Source organism: Pristiophorus japonicus, chromosome 2, assembly GCF_044704955.1.
Source record: "Pristiophorus japonicus isolate sPriJap1 chromosome 2, sPriJap1.hap1, whole genome shotgun sequence".
Lineage (NCBI taxonomy): Eukaryota > Metazoa > Chordata > Chondrichthyes > Pristiophoridae > Pristiophorus > Pristiophorus japonicus.
This window is the reverse complement of record NC_091978.1, coordinates 82,569,192-82,590,311: the sequence shown is the minus strand read 5'-3', so window position 1 is coordinate 82,590,311 and position 21,120 is coordinate 82,569,192. Positions and strand designations below refer to the sequence as shown.

Sequence of the window (21,120 nt, the reverse complement as noted above, 5' to 3'; positions counted from 1 at the left end):
GTTTCAATCCGTCCGTATCTTATGCATATGATGGAGTGCATTTGTCTGTAGCAGACTGCAAAGGACATACCCTAAGCATGAAGTTTTGATCGTTGCTGTTATATTGGGAGTTTTAAGAACCGAATTCAGAAGCCTTGGTTTTGGAGCATTACCACAAGGCTTCAGATAGAAACATAGAAACATAGAAAATAGGTGCAGGAGCAGGCCATTCAGCCCTTCTAGCCTGCACCGCCATTCAATGAGTTCATGGCTGAACATGAAACTTCAGTACCCCCTTCCTGCTTTCTCGCCATAACCCTTGATCCCCCGAGTAGTAAGGACTTCATCTAACTCCCTTTTGAATATATTTAGTGAATTGGCCTCAACTACTTTCTGTGGTAGAGAATTCCACAGGTTCACCACTCTCTGGGTGAAGAAGTTTCTCCTCATCTCGGTCCTAAATGGCTTACCCCTTATCCTCAGACTGTGACCCCTGGTTCTGGACCTCCCCAACATTGGGAACATTCTTTCTGCATCTAACCTGTCTAAACCCGTCAGAATTTTAAACGTTTCTATGAGGTCCCCTCTCATTCTTCTGAACTCCAGTGAATACAAGCCCAATTGATCCAATCTTTCTTGATAGGTCAGTCCCGCCATCCCGGGAATCAGTCTGGTGAACCTTCGCTGCACTCCCTCAATAGCAAGAATGTCCTTCCTCAAGTTAGGAGACCAAAACTGTACACAATACTCCAGGTGTGGCCTCACCAAGGCCCTGTACAACTGTAGCAACACCTCCCTGCCCCTGTATTCAAATCCCCTCGCTATGAAGGCCAACATGCCATTTGCTTTCTTAACCGCCTGCTGTACCTGCATGCCAACCTTCAATGACTGATGTACCATGACACCCAGGTCTCGTTGCACCTTCCCTTTTCCTAATCTGTCACCATTCAGATAATAGTCTGTCTCTCTGTTTTTACCACCAAAGTGGATAACCTCACATTTATCCACATTATACTTCATCTGCCATGCATTTGCCCACTCACCTAACCTATCCAAGTCACTCTGCAGCCTAATAGCATCCTCCTCGCAGCTCACACTGCCACCCAACTTAGTATCATCCGCAAATTTGGAGATACTGCATTTAATCCCCTCGTCTAAATCATTAATGTACAATGTAAACAGCTGGGGCCCCAGCACAGAACCTTGCGGCACTCCACTAGTCACTGCCTGCCATTCTGAAAAGTACCCGTTTACTCCTACTCTTTGCTTCCTGTCTGACAACCAGTTCTCAATCCACGTCAGCACACTACCCCCAATCCCATGTGCTTTAACTTTGCACATTAATCTCTTGTGTGGGACCTTGTCGAAAGCCTTCTGAAAGTCCAAATATACCACATCAACTGGTTCTCCTTTGTCCACTTTACTGGAAACATCCTCAAAAAATTCCAGAAGATTTGTCAAGCATGATTTCCCTTTCACAAATCCATGCTGACTTCGACCTATCATGTCACCATTTTCCAGATGCACTGCTATGACATCCTTAATAATTGATTCCATCATTTTACCCACTACTGAGGTCAGGCTGACCGGTCTATAATTCCCTGTTTTCTCTCTCCCTCCTTTTTTAAAAAGTGGGGTTACATTGGCTACCCTCCACTCCATAGGAACTGATCCAGAGTCAATGGAATGTTGGAAAATGACTGTCAATGCATCCGCTATTTCCAAGGCCACCTCCTTAAGTACTCTAGGATGCAGGCCATCAGGCCCTGGGGATTTATCGGCCTTCAATCCCATCAATTTCCCCAACACAATTTCCCGACTAATAAAGATTTCCCTCAGTTCCTCTTCCTTACTAGACCCTCTGACCCCTTTTATATCCGGAAGGTTGTTTGTATCCTCCTTAGTGAATACCGAACCAAAGTACTTGTTCAATTGATCCGCCATTTCTTTGTTCCCCGTTATGACTTCCCCTGATTCTGACTGCAGGGGACCTACGTTTGTCTTCACCAACCTTTTTCTCTTTACATACCTATAGAAACTTTTGCAATCCGCCTTAATGTTCCCTGCAAGCTTCTTCTCGTACTCCATTTTCCCTGTCCTAATCAAACCCTTTGTCCTCCTCTGCTGAGTTCTAAATTTCTCCCAGTCCCCAGGTTCGCTGCTATTTCTGGCCAATTTGTATGCCACTTCCTTGGCTTTAATACTATCCCTGATTTCCCTAGATAGCCACGGTTGAGCCACCTTCCCCTTTTTATTTTTACGCCAGACAGGAATGTACAATTGTTGTACTTCATCCATGCGGTCTCTAAATGTCTGCCATTGCCCATCCACAGTCAACCCCCTAAGTATCATTCGCCAATCTATCCTAGCCAATTCACGCCTCATACCTTCAAAGTTACCCTTCTTTAAGTTCTGGACCATGGTCTCTGAAATTACTGTTTCATTCTCCATCCTAATGCAGAATTCCACCATATTATGGTCACTCTTCCCCAAGGGGCCTCGCACAATGAGATTGCTAATTAATCCTCTCTCATTACACAACACCCAGTCTAAGATGGCCTCCCCCCTAGTTGGTTCCTCAACATATTGGTCTAGAAAACCATCCCTTATGCACTCCAGGAAATCCTCCTCCACCGTATTGCTTCCAGTTTGGCTAGCCCAATCTATGTGCATATTAAAGTCACCCATTATAACTGCTACACCTTTATTGCATGCACCCCTAATTTCCTGTTTGATGCCCTCCCCAACATCCCTACTACTGTTTGGAGGTCTGTACACAACTCCTACTAACGTTTTTTGCCCTTTGGTGTTCTGCAGCTCTACCCATGGAACACACGAGAGTGGAATGAGCAACTGCAGCCTTTGCTGTGGTTTTCATATAATGGACAGCACAGTGGGTTGCTTTGGACTGTGGCATACCATGTGCAATAGCCTGCTGGAGTGGCATGAAGGGACAAAGAGTAACTGCTGAATTCATAGCACTCAGCTAAAAACAATTATCCAAATGTAATTTAGTGCAATTTATTCTAAAATTATAGTATGCTAGAAATACAATTGGTTTATAAAACACTATGATTTTTAAAAATTTGGCAAAATAGAGAACGTTTTTCATTGTGTTGTGTATGCCAAAACAATGATAGTATTAAAACAATGCATGATATACTTGATCCATAAAGAAAAATTCATATTCTAATCTTGCTGTTATGAAGGGTCTGATTGAAGCATTAGACTGTTTTCCTTCTTCAGTGGCTCTGCATTTTCGGTTAATCCTCATTTGTTCTCTGTTTCCAGGATCCCCTCCTCTTACCCCCCCCCCCGCCCCCCGCCACCCACTCCACTCCCGGGCTGCCTTGTGCTAATGCGCTTCTGTATGGATGGCACCAGGGTCTAAAATAAAATATTTGACAAATGATTAATAGAAATTTCTATTGCAAAAATTGTACAGACAAATTGTAATCTTTATTTTCAAATCCTCCGTGATGCTGCTTTTTTTAATAACCTCTTTCAAGTTACACTTCCGTATTTCAGAAAGTTTCAAATATATGTATACCCATAATAAGTACAATTTAGAGCTATTAATCTGTGTTCATGTTTTAGATGTCTGTTTCATTTTACATTTTTTTTGTTTCATTGTTCTTTAATCCGCAGACACAGATATCTCCTGTTGGACGCCTTTCTGCATTAAGATGTTTTTGTTGAAAGTTGCGACCAGTGTTTAAAATCAAGAAGCAAGTTAAAACAAAACACAGGACAATTTACTTCTACAACTGTTATCAGTTTGTACTGTAGATGGGAGTTAAATGGTGTGGGCTAAGAGATTTTGTGTGCGTGGGGCGGGGAGGTAGTGGCTGTTCAGTGATAGGCTGATGTGAGACATACTTCTATTTTTTTCTCACTCCTCTCCCCTGAGTTAGAACACACTGGATCCCCCACTCTTTCTGCCTTCTGTCAGTGCTCTATTGCAGCCTAGCTGAGATTGGGCAAGGCACTTTTTTTATACACATCAGAAACCACTCAGCGATAGGAGTGTAAAATATTAAAAATGTGTGAAGACACAATGATATAATAACAATTTATATTAATAGTGTTCCTGTTTATAAAGCAGGCTCTGCTAGCCACACAAAAATGTGTCACATAAAATGGACGTACACTTGGGGCTGTTTGTTATAGCTTTGGTTATAAAAAAAAAGTACATGTTCTATTAGAGGCTATGTTAGATCAGAGAATCTTTTTAGGAGTCTACTTTATGGTGTGATGTTACAAAATGCTTCAATGTGCTCTACTTTGCTGGTACCCTATTAATAACAACATTCATTTAAAGGGACCAATTTAAGGATTTTATAAAATTGATATAATAACAGCACCTTATACTCTTTAAAAACCTCCTCCTGCTTTTAAATACCACCAAGGTTCCACATTCTTATTTTAAACAAGTACAGGAGAACAAAGCCCTGCTGAGTTACACTAGTAGTCCCATTTATCCATGAGACTTTAGGTCAAAGGTTATGCTACTTAAGTCATTAATTATAGTCCATGTCTCTCACCAGGAAAAGTGATGTTTTCTTTTTAAACCTTTGTTCAAACAGTTTCCCTTCACCAATGCACTGAGATTTCCCAATCACTTCTATTCCCAGATCAGAGCTGAAATGCACTAAGGACACTAATTAGACTGCTATGTTTCCCCTGCAGGGTGGTCTTGTTTCCTCTCCCTGACTCCAAACGTTAAAATAAACAACAATCTTTTCCACTCACCTTTTCTTTAAATTAGACCCCCCCAAGCTGCAGTCTTCCCCTTCACCTTTGGGGTGGGGAGGTGGAGTAGCCTGTAAGACACTCCACGGCTCTCAATTATATTTCATAATTACGTAGAATTACATAGAATTTACGGCACAGAAACTGGCCATTCGGCCTAACTTGCAGCTGATTAGAATAGGCGAATGGGGAATGCATTTCCAGCAGGTGGGGGCATGCATGTGTGCATTGTTTCCTGTGCTCTTCTGCTAGGCAGTGCCCCACCCATGACTACTGTTCCAGTGACGGTTTAGGCAGGAATGGATGATTGGCCAAGGCTGAGATTCTAAACACCTCACTCCGTGAGTTTGATAGTCCAGTGCTCTTTTGCTTAGAAATAGCGGACTGTTCAAGCAACCTTATCTAACAGGTGGCATTACTTTTATTCTCAGAAGATGGAGTATGTCATTACTGACAAGTCACAATTCGTTTCTCTGACACAGCAGTTCATATTCACTGCACCTGCTATTGTGTGTTTACATGAAGCAGGATGTATTATTTGTATCCATCTGTAATGTATCATTTTCTCCCTTTCAGTCAGTTCTTTATTTCCTTCATCTCGGCATTATCTACAGCACAGCTGCGCAAATTTAACTCTTTGAAGGCTGTAGTGACACTTCTTAAAGGCTACCTTTAAAAAAAATGTAGTTTATGCAGAGAGCAATGTGAAAAAGCAGTCCTGCTGGGAAACTCTAGACGGCTCTTTAAATGTTACTTGGTACTGCTCCTCATTAAAAATTTACTCAGCATTTTCTACACATGCATGTGGCTAAAAATATTTTGAAAGCTGCAAAGCACATCCTGTACTCTAGGGGTTTATTTGCATTTGGTATATAAAGGAGTGTTGGATATCTAGACAACGGAGCATTACTATTTAAGGAAAACCCTCTCTTTCTTTGTGTGACCTTATTATCACTTTGAAGTAGTGCCATAATGTTTCAAAATATCCCTTTTTCCTGTCAGCTGCTGTGGAGCCACACAGCAAAATGCAGGAGCCAGATAAACAGTGCCTTAAGGAAAACACATCAGTAGTAATGGAAGACACAATCCCTGATAAAATTGCTCTGATGGATTCCCTTCCTGAAAACTGTATGGCCCCAATATTCTTCTTCGCCCCCTCCCCCGCCTCCTCCCTACTCCACGTTGACTGGCTGCTGGGCAGACCCAGCACACGCAAAGGTTCTGCCTGAAAAGGCCTAGGCATGCTCAAAGCTCACCACAGAGCTAGCTCCCCGACAGGGCCTTGCATCGGAAAACAGTGGCAGGAACACAGTTATTTCAACCCATCTTCCCAACATCCTGCCCTGCTACTTGCACATGCCAAATCTAAACTTGGCAGTCACCCTTATACTAAGCTTCAATACTGGCTCCACACAGATTCACTTCTCACACACCTGGCCCAAACTCCTCAGGCTATTGAGCAATGCTGCAGGAGGTCCAGTGGAATACTAAAATAATTCTGGTACTGGATCTCTGCTCGAGACTGTAATAATGTTGAGGTTTGGATCACTACATAAGCTATTCAAGCTATCTGCTAACAATTTATGTCAACCAAACCCCATAATTATTTTGCATCCTCATGACAAACTCCCAGTCATCTGTTGTTCCTTCTGGGTACAATAATAGCCCAGTGGAAGGACCACCAGGACTGATATCACAGGCTGCTGCAGATGTAAGAAGTCAGACTTCTAGTGACCAGTGTCAACAGTTCAGCTCATTAATATTGAGCCACTCTGCCATTCTATCAGTAATTTTATACAAGTATAAAACAATTATGAATATTTCAATAAAGATGTAAGATTATTATTAGGAGAATTATATGTTAATGTTTTTACATTGCCACTCATATTGTACTGGGGTAACATCAAATTACCAGGATCCAGGGGAGATATTTGTTTGTTATTATATTGTTACTTTAGCTGTGTGTTTACTTATTTATTTCTCCTATTATATTCTATTAATGTTTACGAGACATGTCACATTGTGAGGCACATAGATACTGGGGAAAAGAGCTACAATGGAAATCTGTACAGCTCATTGTCAGCTTATTATAGCTGTTGCATGGATGAGTTACTGAGTAGGTTTTGTGCGAGCTATCAAACTGTTCACACGAGGTTACTCACAGATCCAATCGAGGGTATTCAGATTATGGAGGTGCTATCATACACATCATGTGGAGGGGTTGCTTAACATATCAGGTAGATAACATGGAAGCACTATTTGACAAATCATATGGAGGCTTATCAAGCAGATCACATTGAGAGATTATTAGGCGGATCACATGGCGAGGTTATCAGACAAATCACATGGAATGTTATCAGACTGATCACATGGAGGTTCTATTTGACATATTGTGAATGGTATTATTAAGCAGATCATGTAGAGGGGCTGTCAGCAGATCACATGGAAAGGTTATCAGGCAGATAACATGGGGGATATCTTTCATACTGTGGGAATGAAGTTTCAGACAGAAAACATGGAGGATTATTAAGCCTACCATTGTGGGGTATTAGGCAGATAACATTGAACAGTTATCAGGCATACTATATGGATGGGTTTATCAGTCAGTTAACATGGAGTATTGTCAAATAGATCATATGAAGGCATCATCAGGGAGATCTTGTGGATGATCAAATGCCTTTAAAAGTTGGGTGATACCACATATACAAATGAGGGAGAGAAGAGAAAACTAGAAAGAAGAAGAAAGTGAGTGTGAAAAATAGCTTTCATCTCAGTTGTGCTGTACAGCAAGTATAGATTTCTACAACAAAAGCAAAACATTGCGGATGCCGATTTCTACAACGTTCTCTTATTAACAAAGCAAAATACCCAGACTGTTGTTCATTAAAATAAAAGTCAGCTCTCCTATGATATAGTTTTATATCAGACCATATAAGACAACTGTTTCATGAAAGACTTAGTGTAAAAGAGTAAATTATTTTTGTCTTTATGTTTAGAAAAATGTTGAGGGTAAAATCTTTTAATGTCATCGTGTAGATAGATAACCAATCTCTCTTATTACTTTGGCATAAACACTAGATAACTTGTGTCATTTGTTAAAGTGACAGTGTGATACCAGCTTCGCTTTCATTCATTGTTTCAATGTGATAACTATTCAAATAGTTTATATTCTTTCATCAGATATTATATGGACCAACTGCACTTATAAAGATAAATTATTCTCCTTCCATATGTCTCACTGTCATTTATATTTGTCATATATATTTTCCTTATTTTTGCTGCTTGTCTGACTTTAAGTTTTGTTTCATCCATTGCTAGGTGCTTCCTTATTTTTGTATTCATACACACTGAGGCTGAGACAGAATTAGCAGATGGTCATAATTAGTGTCAGGGCGAATGGTAATCAAGATATATTATGGTATGCTGAAGCCCAATATCATAACTCATCAGGATATTATGAATATTATTGTTGATACAGTCTATTGCATTGATATTGATGTTTGCTCATCACAACTTACAGTTGCAACTTATTCAATAATGCAAATTACAAAAATATAATGATCTATATGTATGTGTGTACATTTATATATGTACGTATGAATAGATTTTTTGCATTCCTTTATATGGTGAATTAATTTTCCTCTGATATTCATTAGACACCAAAAGTAAAGCTAGTATAAGCCTTCTTTCCAGCACTACTTGTATGATGTTAAGCTGGTCCTTGTCTTTCCTGGATCTGCAAAGAAGATTCAATCTGAGCAAACTAATCTTGTGGGATCAGAAACTTTCCACACAAACCAAATCAAGAGACAGACCTATGGTTCTACCTTGATCCAAATATCTTTGTACCACAATATTCCAATACTGACAGTAATCCTCCATCACTATGAGAAGGTATGGTACCCTCAGGGATTAGTTAGGCCATCCTTTGTTTGACCTCCAACAAAACCCATTTATAGCTGAAGAAAATTTTCCATTAGGTAACTCCCCTTCTTAGCACCTTTCTCCGTATCGCTGTCCTCCCAGAAGAGAGAAGTATGATGTCTATCATATTTTTAGATGAACTAATGTAAAGCCTATTGAAGGAGGGCAGGATGGTACATGCTAGTTTCTCCTGCTCAGGTTGAGCACTTCAGCCAGTGCAAAACCACGTTGCCCAGTAGTATAGTCAGGGATTAGAAAACTTAATGTATTGCTGGATAATAAAATCTTAGTGTCAGGCATCACTGGGATGAAAACCTGAAGACATAGAATGCACAACAAACATGATACATGTTTCACTGCTGTGCTGCCTAGTCTTCTAATATCCATCTTTTTTATTCCTTCTTTTTATCTGTGCCAGGTGTCTGCTCGGGAATGAACTTAAATGCTTGGCAACACAAAAGAGATATCTCTAGAGTGCAGCATGCTCACTTCCAACCCCCACCCTCAAAACTCTCATTATTGTGCGACACCATGTGCTCCGCAGCAGCCTGTTAATGAGACATGGCAGATACAGCAGGCTCACAACTCTCATCCTCTGAAAGGAAGCATTTCCTTATTAAGCTCCATCTCATTACTTTCAGCTTCAGCCATTCAATAGACAATAATGAGGAAGTGTAAGCGCTCGCTCTCTCTCTCTGAGTCAGTGGAACAACATGTGTAATCATCCCAGCATATATTTCTTGCACACATCTTGCACCTCCCATTGGACATTCTTGCTGGCTTTTAAAAAAAAAGTCTGCAATTCTTTACAATACCCCCGAGTCTCCAGCAGGTCAGCAAAGACCAAACTGACTCCAATTCATGTAATCAGTCTCTTATTGCTCTGTCTCTCTCACTTTCACACAGACACTCATGCATTCACTTTACATAAAAAAAAGTCTTATTGTCTATAATCTAGTGCACATGATGCAATGGGATTTCTAATGTTAAAAAAGTGATCTTAAACTTTGCTGACATAGTTCAAATGTTCTATTGTAAATCTACTCAAAAGATTTCTGACAAACATGCATACAAGAGATGATTCAAAGAATCTTGTGTCCTTTTCCTACGTCAGTATTGCATATGTTTCCAGATTAGTCCCAAGCCACTAAAAGTTGGAAACTAGTCTATTGCATTCTGTCCACAGCAGGTCGAGCTGACTGAGCGCTGCTTCATGTATAAACCAGATCCGAATGAAATGAAACCTCTATTGTTCTACACAGTCTCATTCATACAGGATGCCAACAATATCAGATGTGGACGTCTAAGGTTGCAGCATTCCTTTTCCCCGTAATTTACTTACCAACTTGAAAATTGACTTCATAACTTCAAAACCAACCAGCCAGCCAAACATTGCTGGATGGTGAGGAAATGGATTTACAGAAATTAAGTTAGAGTCTCTTGTCTCATTCTTTATTTTCCAGATGTCGCTACAAGTATACAAATACCTAGGAACGGGGGTACAGCGACTTTAAGCCTTTCGCTGATCTCAGATTGATGAAAATCTTAAACAGGTTTTTTATTTTAATAATTGTTCTGCAGCCGATCTATTTTTGCTTTTGAGTATTTGTCGGAGAGCTCTGCGAGATGACGTCATTAATGGTTCTCAAGGCGCTTTAGTAAACAAACGGGCGGCAACGGATCTACGGACAGATACATCACCCTGCTCACTCCAGTGTTAGCCTTTAGTCTGCTGACAAAAATAGAGGCTGGCCAAATTATATTTTGGGTGTGCCAGGGAGCTATAAAAAGTGGATGGCAGCTGAAAGTACACAAAAGGACGTTGCAGCTTTTTTTTACACACATGCGTGCACATGCAAAGATTGGTCTTTAGGGTCTTAATTATTTGTGCCTAATGGCCACCAATTACTGTGTAAACTAATAATATAGCCTAACAATAAGTGCCCGGTGGCCGAACCCACCTCCCTTCAAATGTGATTAGGTTTGTGAAGATTTGAGAATAACAGACTATTACATCCGATGAGGAGAATAAATAAGGAGGGAGGGTCTTTTTTTAGAACTTGGAGGGCTGCTGCATAGCAGTGACAGCTGTTGACTTAAATGCCTCTCTACAATGGGGATGAAGTAGGCCACGGCAAAGCTGAAGGCTTCTGTATGATAATAAGTCTCGACAAAAGCCACACCGCCCCATGATAGTAGGTGACTACACACTGAATGCAGAACGATTCTCACTCCCAGCTACCAAGTACAAATCTCGGACTCGGTGCTGATTAAAAATATATGTGTAGAAATACAAACGCGGTGAAAACCTAGATTGAATCAGAGGTGGCACACGGATGGTATTAATCTAAAAACTTCAATCGCAATGTATCCCCCCCCCCCCCCCCCCCATTGATGGTCTGCTGGGAATAACCCTAATACAGTTTTGCCCTTTGTAATTTATACATCTCATTCCGCACGAAATACCATTCCTTATCATCCATCCGGACAGATGTACATAAAATATATATTGATCTCATTGTGACAGGCGTCGCGGGAGGGGCAGGGAGGGAGAGCATGGGCTGACCAAGGCACGGAGGCACGGACTAGAAGAATCAAAGGGTTTGCTGGAGTTGTACAGGCTAGTGTTCCAAAAATATTCAAAGATTACTTTTCCCTCCAATTATTGTTGGGGGAAAACATGATATCGAACAATAATCAGGCGCAGACGGTTCTTGCAAGGAATGCATGGCCCGAGTTCCCTCCCAGTCCCAAACCGCGCTGCTTTGTAACACGCCTGCTTGAATTTGTCAGCTTGTTATAAAATATGTATTTCGAGCAGCACAATTAATCGATGAGAGAGGATATCACAGCTGATTGCATAAATGACTTTTGAAAGCCAGTCTTAAAATGCCCATAATCACACTACAGTCTTTTCTTAGCGGGATCTAAAAAAAACCCACCAGGGCTGTCAAGGGAAGACAGTCGCAGGTTTTTAAAGGAAAATAACATGTCCATTGTCATCCACGTGGTTCATTGTCTAAAACTGCTCATCTGTACCTGAATATCCCTCCTTTTAAAAGCTGTCATGTAACTCCACCTATATACACATAGTATTTCAATAGATGCCCACACGGCTATTTAAAGACTGCCTGTGACACAGATCACAGGTCACAGGTCTGTGACACGATGCTGGTTTTGGCTCTTATAAATAAAACCACTTTTTACTCTCCCTTAAAGCCGCGCCAAGTTGGAATCCTGATTCCACTCTCGCATCCTCATACAATTTAAAACAAACAAATAAATAAAGCATACAACTGTCAATAATACAATGAGCGGCTTTCATTTCAATGTTTTATTACTACAAATCTAAACAGCACCTTAGGAGATGCGGCATCTCTGCACGGGAGAGGCAATGGCTCGGATCCATCACCAAGGTAAGGAAACTTGAAAGAATTTCTTGAACTTACCCCAGGTAATGTCTTCTGTTCATGCAATGCACTCTGGGCCTTCAGAGCAGATTCCCTGGCACAGTACGTTAGGAAGGCACAACCTAATCATTTAATTAAAGAAAAACATAATATACAAAGGGACTGTGAATATAATTTTGCTGTCACTTTTTATTTCAAAATGATCTGAGTGTTTATTGTTCCAACAATCCAATGTTTGCACATGCAAGCTGGTGTCAGGGTCAGTAATGTGCGTCTGACTAAATCACCTTTATATGATCGACTTAGATCATTAACCAGACTTTATTTGGAACATATTGGTACATTTATTTTGAAAATGTATGTCTTCCTGCATAGCCAATGTCTGAACAGTGGATTGTAAAGACATAACTATATGATAGGATAACATTTAATTCCAAGAACACACTTCAGTATAGGCACAAAATGCATGTCATATGTAACTTCAAACAGAGCTCCAGCATAGCACACACTACTCATATTGTTGTTTACTCTTAGAGATGCACAGGTACTTTTAATCCACATTTGGAGCAATATTTTATTTTCTTAAGAGGGATAATGGATGCAATTCTATAGCAGAGGACGCGGTCCTTGACATTAACTACTGAGGCTGCGACTGTTATCTTTGTATTATCAGAAGTCTGTGCTGTCTGCACAGTGCCATATGTGGTGTGGCAGTGGAAGTTAACCCGCAGGAGTTGTTACTGCTGATGCAGAGCACACCCCCAGCAACTTAGAACTCTGCAGCTCCCAAACCAGGCGTATAAAGTGGGCACACCGGGGAGAGAGTGGGTGCTGTGCAAAGGGTCCCTGGCCCCAGACCTGGCTTATTTGCTGTAGACGCGTAAATAATTTATGTACTAAGTAAAATAGCTGCTTGATATACAAATAAATCAAAGTCTAATATTCCGAACACAAATTGGACGCTATACATTTTTTATTCTTAAATTGGGAAGAAAAATATGCAGCCGGCAATCTTAATATGATCAGTAAATAATTACTATCTAAAGGCTTAAAGAACGAGTGTTTGGAATCACATCACTCATATCAGTGAAATTTCAATCCATGTTATTGAAAATAGCATGCAGTCTTATCCGCGCCTATGAATGCGGCCGGTGAGCTCATAAATATTGCATTTTAAATTACAGATAACCCAAGGCCCTTTTCATATCTTACTTTTACCCCCCCGCCCCCCCACCCCACTCTCTCCAACACGCAGATTGACTGTGCACCTGCACACCCTTGTGTGCTTTTCTCCATGTCACAGCAGCAGCAGCAGCAGCTGGGTCATTTCGCCTTGTAAAATCACGACTACAAATCCTGCCAGTTATTATTCCTGTGTGTGTATGTGTGTGTGTGTGCGTGTGTGTGTGAAGCTGGCGTTTAGCACCATTAGTGAGCCCCCTTCCCCCCTAACTCATCATATAGTTTTAATCGCGGCCAACCCCCGCCCAAGTCTTCCCAACCGATTTAAACAAAAAAAAGTTGTCTTATGCTGACAAAGAAGGCTGCAGGTGTAAACTGTGAACTCGAGCCGGGAGAGCTGCCCTTCAGTACTATCAACTGGCTGGAGCGTTTTCTTTCACCCCCCCACCCCCCCCAAAAAAAGCTAAATATATAACACACACACACACACACACACACAAAAAGAACAGGGAGGGTGGCGAGACAGAGCACTACACTGGTCGCCGAGTGCGTTGAAATCTTTAAGTTCTTTCATTCCGTGCAAAGTGTAGAGAGAAGAAGCAGAGTAAAGCCTAGCCTTTTGCACCCATCAGTTCCTGGGCTTTAAATAAAAAATAATGCGAGCTGGCCCGTGCCCCTTTAAACATTGCTAATGTTGTGTTATATTCGGGAACACGAGCTGGTGTTGCATGCAGTGTCAGGAACGCTATCCTTCAGCACCACGCCACCGGACCCAGCATTAAACCCCCAACAAACAACAACAGGACACTCTCCGATCGCAGCGACTTTGCAAAGCGCCTAAGTTGCTCCCTGCGAGCAGCAAAGAGTGTGCGGGATGTGTACAGACCCTTGTGCATGCCGGTGAAGCGATCCTTCAGCACCGTCAGCTCGTAGATCTTGCCAAATTCCTCAAAGAGCGGCTTGAGGTCCTTCTCCTCCAGGTTGCGGGGGATCTGACCGATGAAAAGTTTGATGGCGTCGTGGTCCTTCATGGGGATGGTGCTGTTCTGGCTGTGGCTGAGTCCGTTCATAGGCCCGTTGGCAGTGCTGGTCTGGATGTTGTTGTTGAGGCTGTCTGCTGGCTGCTGCACGCCGTTCGTTAGCGTGGCCATCTTTCTCCCACACTGCGTGACGTCAGGCAACTTTCCTTTACATTGACTCCGCCGTTTAAACAGACTGGATCGGCTCAAGGTCGGCGCAGACCCGGGGTGGATGGAGCAGCCTCCCCCTCCCTCTCCCTCTCTCTCGTTATTAATATACACCGCAACCCCAGACAGTGGTAGCTTCCATAATCCAGCCATAAAATAGCCCGCTTGCGCACGTTCCATTCCCCCCCCCTCCCACCTCTTCTCTCCCTATAATAATAATAATAATAATAATAAATCCCGTCCCTGTTTACTACAGAAATGAAAGGAAGAGACAACAATGATTTCACGGCTGGCTTTTATTTGCAATGATTTGCAATCGCTGCATGGTGAAATGCCTTCCCAGTGAAATTGTCAATGTGTTGAAAGTCTAGCACAAGACATGAGATATCCTGACTGTTTGTGGCTAGTTTACTGTACGTTGCATTTTACTATATTTTCTCCCCCCCCCCAACTTGAATGTTGTGTGCAGAGGTCCGGAGTCATTCTTCGAAAGCGTGTGAAGTGGGAACAAAGGGAAGCGGTCCCAGCCTTCCAGAGCTGCGAGCTGGGGCTTTGCTTTGGGGCGAAGCGTCCAGATCAGTTGATGATTTTGATAATTCAAAAGATGATGGTTCTTTATTTTGACATGACGGGTGCCTCCTTACGTTGAGTTTATTTCATTTTTGCGGGTGTATGGGCGAGGGAAAGAGAACGAGAGAGAGAGAGAGAGGAATGGTGAAGTCAATGAACTGGTTTTTGTTTAAAACGTATTACACGACTTGTTCGCGTCTCACATTGTCACAGAGAGCTTCGCCGATGCCTGCCACCATCGATCTATTAAAATCAAACACATCTCGTAGTTTTTAAAAACAGGGTATGTTTAATGGGGAGGGGGGTGGGGGAGGAGGAAGAAGAAGATAAATCTGTTACAAATTGGCAGAGGGTCGCTTCATCGCTAACACCGGTTTCTTGTGCTTTCTCCCAGTCTACATTTGCATTTGCAATAGGAGAAGGCAGGTTTGCCACGCACCTGCACCTGCTTTTCTGAGTTTTTAGGTAAAAGCTGGAGCGATCAGCGTCTCATGCCATGTACGAGACACCGTCCAAGTGAGACCAAATCACTCCCCCGAAATCACATCCTAGATCAATTCAAAACTATTAACAATCATTTATGAGGAAAAAACTTTCTGGCTGCACCTTGCTGATTTGATCGGTTCCAGTAGATGGGGAGGGGGCGAGATACACAAACACGTACTACAGTTTTAAGTACATCTATTGTGAAATATTATTAAAGTGGCCGTCTATGCCGGGTCCGCTCCAGCGAATACATGCAGAGTTTTTGGGAAATACAAAACAGAAATGAACTAAAGCTGCTTTCTAAAACAGTGACGTTCAAAACACAATCTCTGATCTGAAGGCGCGTTTGGTTCCGATGTAAAAGATCCTACGCCGAATGCTGGATAAGTCAACACAAGTTCAAATTTACTTAAACATAAAATAGATCTTTATTTTTCGGGGGTAAAAGACAATGTTTCATCCTGGGCAGAAATATAAATTGACGAGAGATTGGGTAGTTGGAGCTTTTCTCCAGGTCGTTTCTATTCAAAGAGCGCTCACCCCCCCCACCCCGCCTTTTCTGCTTTTACATTGATTGCCTGCAACCTAACCTGCACTGGCTAGTTCCCTAAGTCTGTGATAAATCTGTTGTTATAAATTAGAGATCTGATTAAAGTGCAACTACAAAGCGTCAGTGCTGGGTTTGACAGTAGGTTGTGTGTAGCTGTAACCACTCGCCCTCCAACTTGCTTTGGACTAGTTTTATATGACAAAGTGGAAAAATCGACTTCCACGAGCTGTCCATAAAGTAAAGTGAATCTGGGGTCGGTCTGGCTGTCTCTATCCAAGGTTCTGAAACAGACATACTCCAATCAAAGCTGTTACAAACACTTTGCCATTTCGCACACACACACACACGCGGGTTGCTAAGGAACGCAGTCTCTTACACTTTATCTTCCTTTTGTGATCAGCACTGTACACACAAATTATTAGCAACAATTACGTCTGCTATTCATCCGAGTTTTTTTACGTCAAATCTGTTCCAAGTTTCATCGTGCAGAGAGCGAGAGAGAAAGCGAGAAACCCTGAGCCCACACTGTGTACCGAAACACTGAGGGCTCAGAGAAGAATGGAAAGCTGCCGTGATGGTTCACGTTACTGCACTTGTGCTTTTATTTTCCAAGCTGAGCTAGTCATCAAAAACGACTCAAAAAAGGCAGTACATTTGCAAGAGCCGGCTTGTTGCAGTTCGTTATTTTTTAAATTTATTTTCCAGCACACCGCATTCTTTTAGCAAAGCACAGATTAAATCGCATATTTTACCTAAAAGGCATTTGGGGGCGGGGGGATGGTGGTGGCAGGCGTCGTGGAAAAGATTCTGTTTGCCTGCAGGTGATGGGTTGTACACATTTGCACGGCGTTTTAGATTAACTGACTAAAATATCCTTGGCGTTTAATTCTCACTCGATAGTAGAAAAACAAGTATAATTCCACATTCATAATTAGCAACAAAACGCTAGTTTCAGCTAGCTGAATAGTTTAAAAAGAACCATTTTGAGGGCGCTGTGTTAAGATCATTGGCAACATCTCCTGGTCAGCCCAAACCTGAAAAGGTGAAACAAATGGCTTCATAGTTAGCAGCAGTTTTTGAGCGGGAGAAATAACCGAGATCTGTCACGAGATGTTCTCCTTCATGAGAACCGAGTAAGACAGTCTTAGCAAAGCCTCGAAATGTGGGATATCCTCCAAAATGTGGAGCAGTTGGAAAGCATAAGGCGGTGTATTACTATTTTCTAATGTACCGACTTTTTGTTGGCGAGAAAGCTGGCGGCAATTAATTACAAACTTTTAGTTCAATGTTGGAAATTGAATCACAAGTGAAACGCCATTTGTTTATTTACATTCATAAACCCCAGGATTGTATTTCAGCGTTAAACTCACATTTAATAGTTACAAGTTGCTGTTTTTTCCCTCTCTCGTTGAACTTGGAGTGCATTCTAACCAGAGTGATATAAATATCTGGTAATGAGTAAAGCTAATTTTGATCTTAAAAGCAAACTGTAGAATTCTGTTTTATAGGATTATAAATAAATAAACATTGAGAGCATAACGTACAATGCTGCACAAGATCAGATCCTTGTAAAACGATGTTGGATACCTATACGTGGGATTGCTCCTTTTCGGTGTATTGCTATTTACCATGAAAGGTACCTTTTATTAAAATATTCATCAGATTAAACCGTTTACAACTGATGTAAATCAGTTTGATATATGTGAATGTGCCTGTGATCCAGTTTGAAAGTTCCTTTGTGAACGTTACAATGCTCCTCACAGTCAGAAAAGAGCAGTACTTGCTGTTCATATTGGATAGAAATTGAAAGCATTACTGGAATATATGGCTGACTATCCTGACCTTGAATTGAAAACTACTTCGAATAAATATTGTGAATGAAGATTTGTCTGTTCAACAACGTGAAAAGCAATTGCGGTTGGTGTATTACAGTGTAACTGAATTAAAGACAAAACTAAAACAAGTGTTATCTAGTGTTTTAGTCATTTAACTGTGACGATAAAGTTGAAGTTCTTAAACAATAATTTATTTATCAGATTTTTTAACAATTATAAAATATAACTCTACCGGCGTACATGATACCAAGGAGGAATCATACGTGTTCAGTGATTGGTAAGGGATAGTATAAAGGAAAAGTACTTGTATCCTTTATGTTTAGAACTGTAGTATGCTTTTTTAAAAATCAGCACTGTTTCCACGATTACACATTTAAATCCAGTCATCAAAAGCGATGGGCTCTTTTGTTTGTGCTGATTCTTAGCATCCTCCAGCCAAAAGTTACTTCATTTTGATTTTTCTAAGATTGACATGTTTTATGTGTAAATTATACCACAATATTAACAAAAAACTTAAAAATAAGCATTATATTATTTTGATTAAAATATTTTTATATGGATTGCATTGTCAGAAATTTATTGTTGCTGTATTTTTGCACAATATATGTTGTAGTATATTTTCAAACCTTTGAATTATACAGATTTCTTTTAACAGAAGTAGAAATAATCTTAACTAATAGCCTTTTCCACAATCTTTCAGATTTTCCCATACAACTTCAGCACAATACCACTTGTCAAAGCTTCAGTCTTTGTAAAATAGAACAATAACTGTGGCAGTTTGATTATAGTATGAATCCTACAAAATTTTAAACCAAACAATAATACGTACTTTGAGCATTATAGAAAATCACAAAAAATGACAACTATTGCCAAATTAATTCTTATTATATTGTGTCAGAGTGATCTAGTGTAACAGCACAACATTTGAAAATGTCTGAACATTCTTACTCCAAGTTATTTTTCTTTTTTGGCCCTACACTTTATGTACATTCCAAATCAGAGTGGGCTTAAGGTAACCTGCCCCCAAGTTTTGGGATATGCTATTTTTCAGTTGACCATTGTGGCATTTTCAAAATGATGCAAGGTTGGTCTCGGTTGAACAGTTTGGGTTAAATTTTCCTCCCTTGGAAATGGAAGGGTGGAAAATCAAAGATTGATTTATTTTCCTTCACTTCCTCTGGGGTTGTATTTCAGTGCATTGGCTTCCTATATGATCCAGTCAAAATTGGAAGCTCATCTGTGGGAAACTTTAAGAAGTTCATGTCTTACCATTCTATAATGATTCAAATTATTATATCATCATGCTGTATATGTTTGGAAATATTAACTGTGCACAATTTCATAATTGCTTTATAATAGTTCCACATCTGGTTGAGTCATATTTTTACTCAAAATGTAACTTTCTGAACAAAATATAAAACTAGGATAAAAAACAGGGAACGTGCTTCAAGATTTTTTTAAACAATTAAATCAATTTCCTAAAGATTCTGAAGTGAATGATAAATAATAGCAATTGTATTCATATAGTTCCTAATCATGCCAAAACATCTCAAAGTTCTTCACAGCATCAATATTGTATCAGCAATGTCCCATAAACAGCCATACAATGAATGGCCAATTAATCTGTTTACAGTCAAGACATTGGGAGAGTTCCATGCACGTCTTTGAAAATTGCCATGGCATCTTTAATGTCCACATCAACCATCACAATAGGCAGACAGCACATCAGTTTAAAAACCTCATTTGAACTTCTGCGAGCAAGTGCTCTTTTCACATTGCACTGGAATGTCAGTCTAGATTAAAATTTAAACTATGAAAGGGTGCTCGAGCCTATGTCCTCTGAACCAGATGCAAGAACATTACCAACTGTTAGCCTTGGCTTAGTGATAGCACTCTTGTCTCTAGGTCAGAAGGTCTTGTGTTCAAGCCTCATGCCAGAGATTTAAGCAGATAATCTAGGCTGACACTCCAGTACAATACTGAGGGAGTGCTGCATTGTTGGAAGTGCTGACTTTTCAATGAGACATGAAACCAAGATTCCATTTGCCCTCTCAGGTGGATATAAAGAATCCCATGGCATTTTTTGAAGAAGTGTAGGGGAGTTCTTCTGGAGTGCTGGCTAATATTTATCCCTCAAACAACAACTAAAAAACAACTCGTTTGATTGATTATTTGAATGCTGCTTGTGGGACCTTACTGTACACAAATTTGCTGTCACATTTTCTATATTAAAACATTGACCAGAAACTTAACTGGACCAGCCAGATAAATACTGTGGCTACAAGAGCAGTTCAGAGGCTGGGCATTCTGCAGCGATTGGCTCACCTCCTGACTCCCCAAAACCTTTCCACCATCTGCAAGGCACAAGTCAGGAGTGTGATGGAATACTCTCTATTTGCCTGGATGACTGCAGTTCCAACAACACTCAAGAAGTTCGACAACATCCAGGACAAAGCAGCCTGCTTGATTAGCACCCCATCCATCACCTTAAACATTCACACATTCCACCATTGGTGCATTGTGGCTGCAGTGTGTACCATCTATAAGATGCACTGCAGTAACTTACCAAGTTTTCTTCAACAACACCTCCCATATCCATGACCTCTACCACCTAGAAGGACACGGGCAGCAGCCGCATGGGAACATCACCACCTGCAAGTTCTCTTCCAAGTCACGCACAATCCTGATTTGGAAATATATCACCGTTCCTTTATCATTGCTGGGTAAAAATTCTGGAACTTCCTCCCTAATAACAGTGTGGGAGTTCAAGAAGGTGGCTCATTACCACCTTCTCAAGGGCAATTAGGGATGAGCAATAAATGGTGGCCTTGCCAATGACAACCATATCCCATAAATAAATAAAACAACAGTGACTACACTACAAAAAGTTCTTCATTAGCAAGTCTTTCTCGATTCCGAGGGATTGCCTATGATGATGAGTGCTTTGGGATGTCCTGACGTCATGGAAGGTGCTATATAAATACAAGTTCTTTCTTTCTAATTAGCAATTGATCCAAGCTGAGAGAAATGATAATTTAACAGCAGTAAAGTCACTACAGTTGTCCTCAGTGGCCTTAAAGTAAGAAGGGGAAAAAAATCAGTCTCATTCCTATTCTAATTGCTATCCAGTAAGTCCTGTTGTAAAGTGAAAATGGCTGTTAGGTTCCCCACTATTGAATAACCTGTCAGTCATCAATGTGCTCACACATGAAGGACAGTTACTTGAGCTAGATACTGGATGGTGG

At 40.8% G+C, this 21,120-nt stretch overlaps 1 protein-coding gene across 1 annotated transcript in view; it reads right to left on the bottom strand.

The window, feature by feature from the left end:
* The window catches only part of celf4 (CUGBP, Elav-like family member 4), a 1,192,896-nt gene extending 1,178,498 nt beyond the window's left edge, over positions 1–14,398 (bottom strand). The window contains exons 1-2 of the mRNA XM_070862469.1: positions 14,134–14,398; positions 12,105–12,187 (exon numbers count right to left, since the gene is read on the bottom strand). Of these exons, the coding sequence (XP_070718570.1) occupies positions 12,105–12,187; positions 14,134–14,398 (348 nt within the window). The remainder of the gene's footprint in view (positions 1–12,104; positions 12,188–14,133) is intronic.
* Between the last annotated feature and the right edge of the window lie 6,722 nt (positions 14,399–21,120).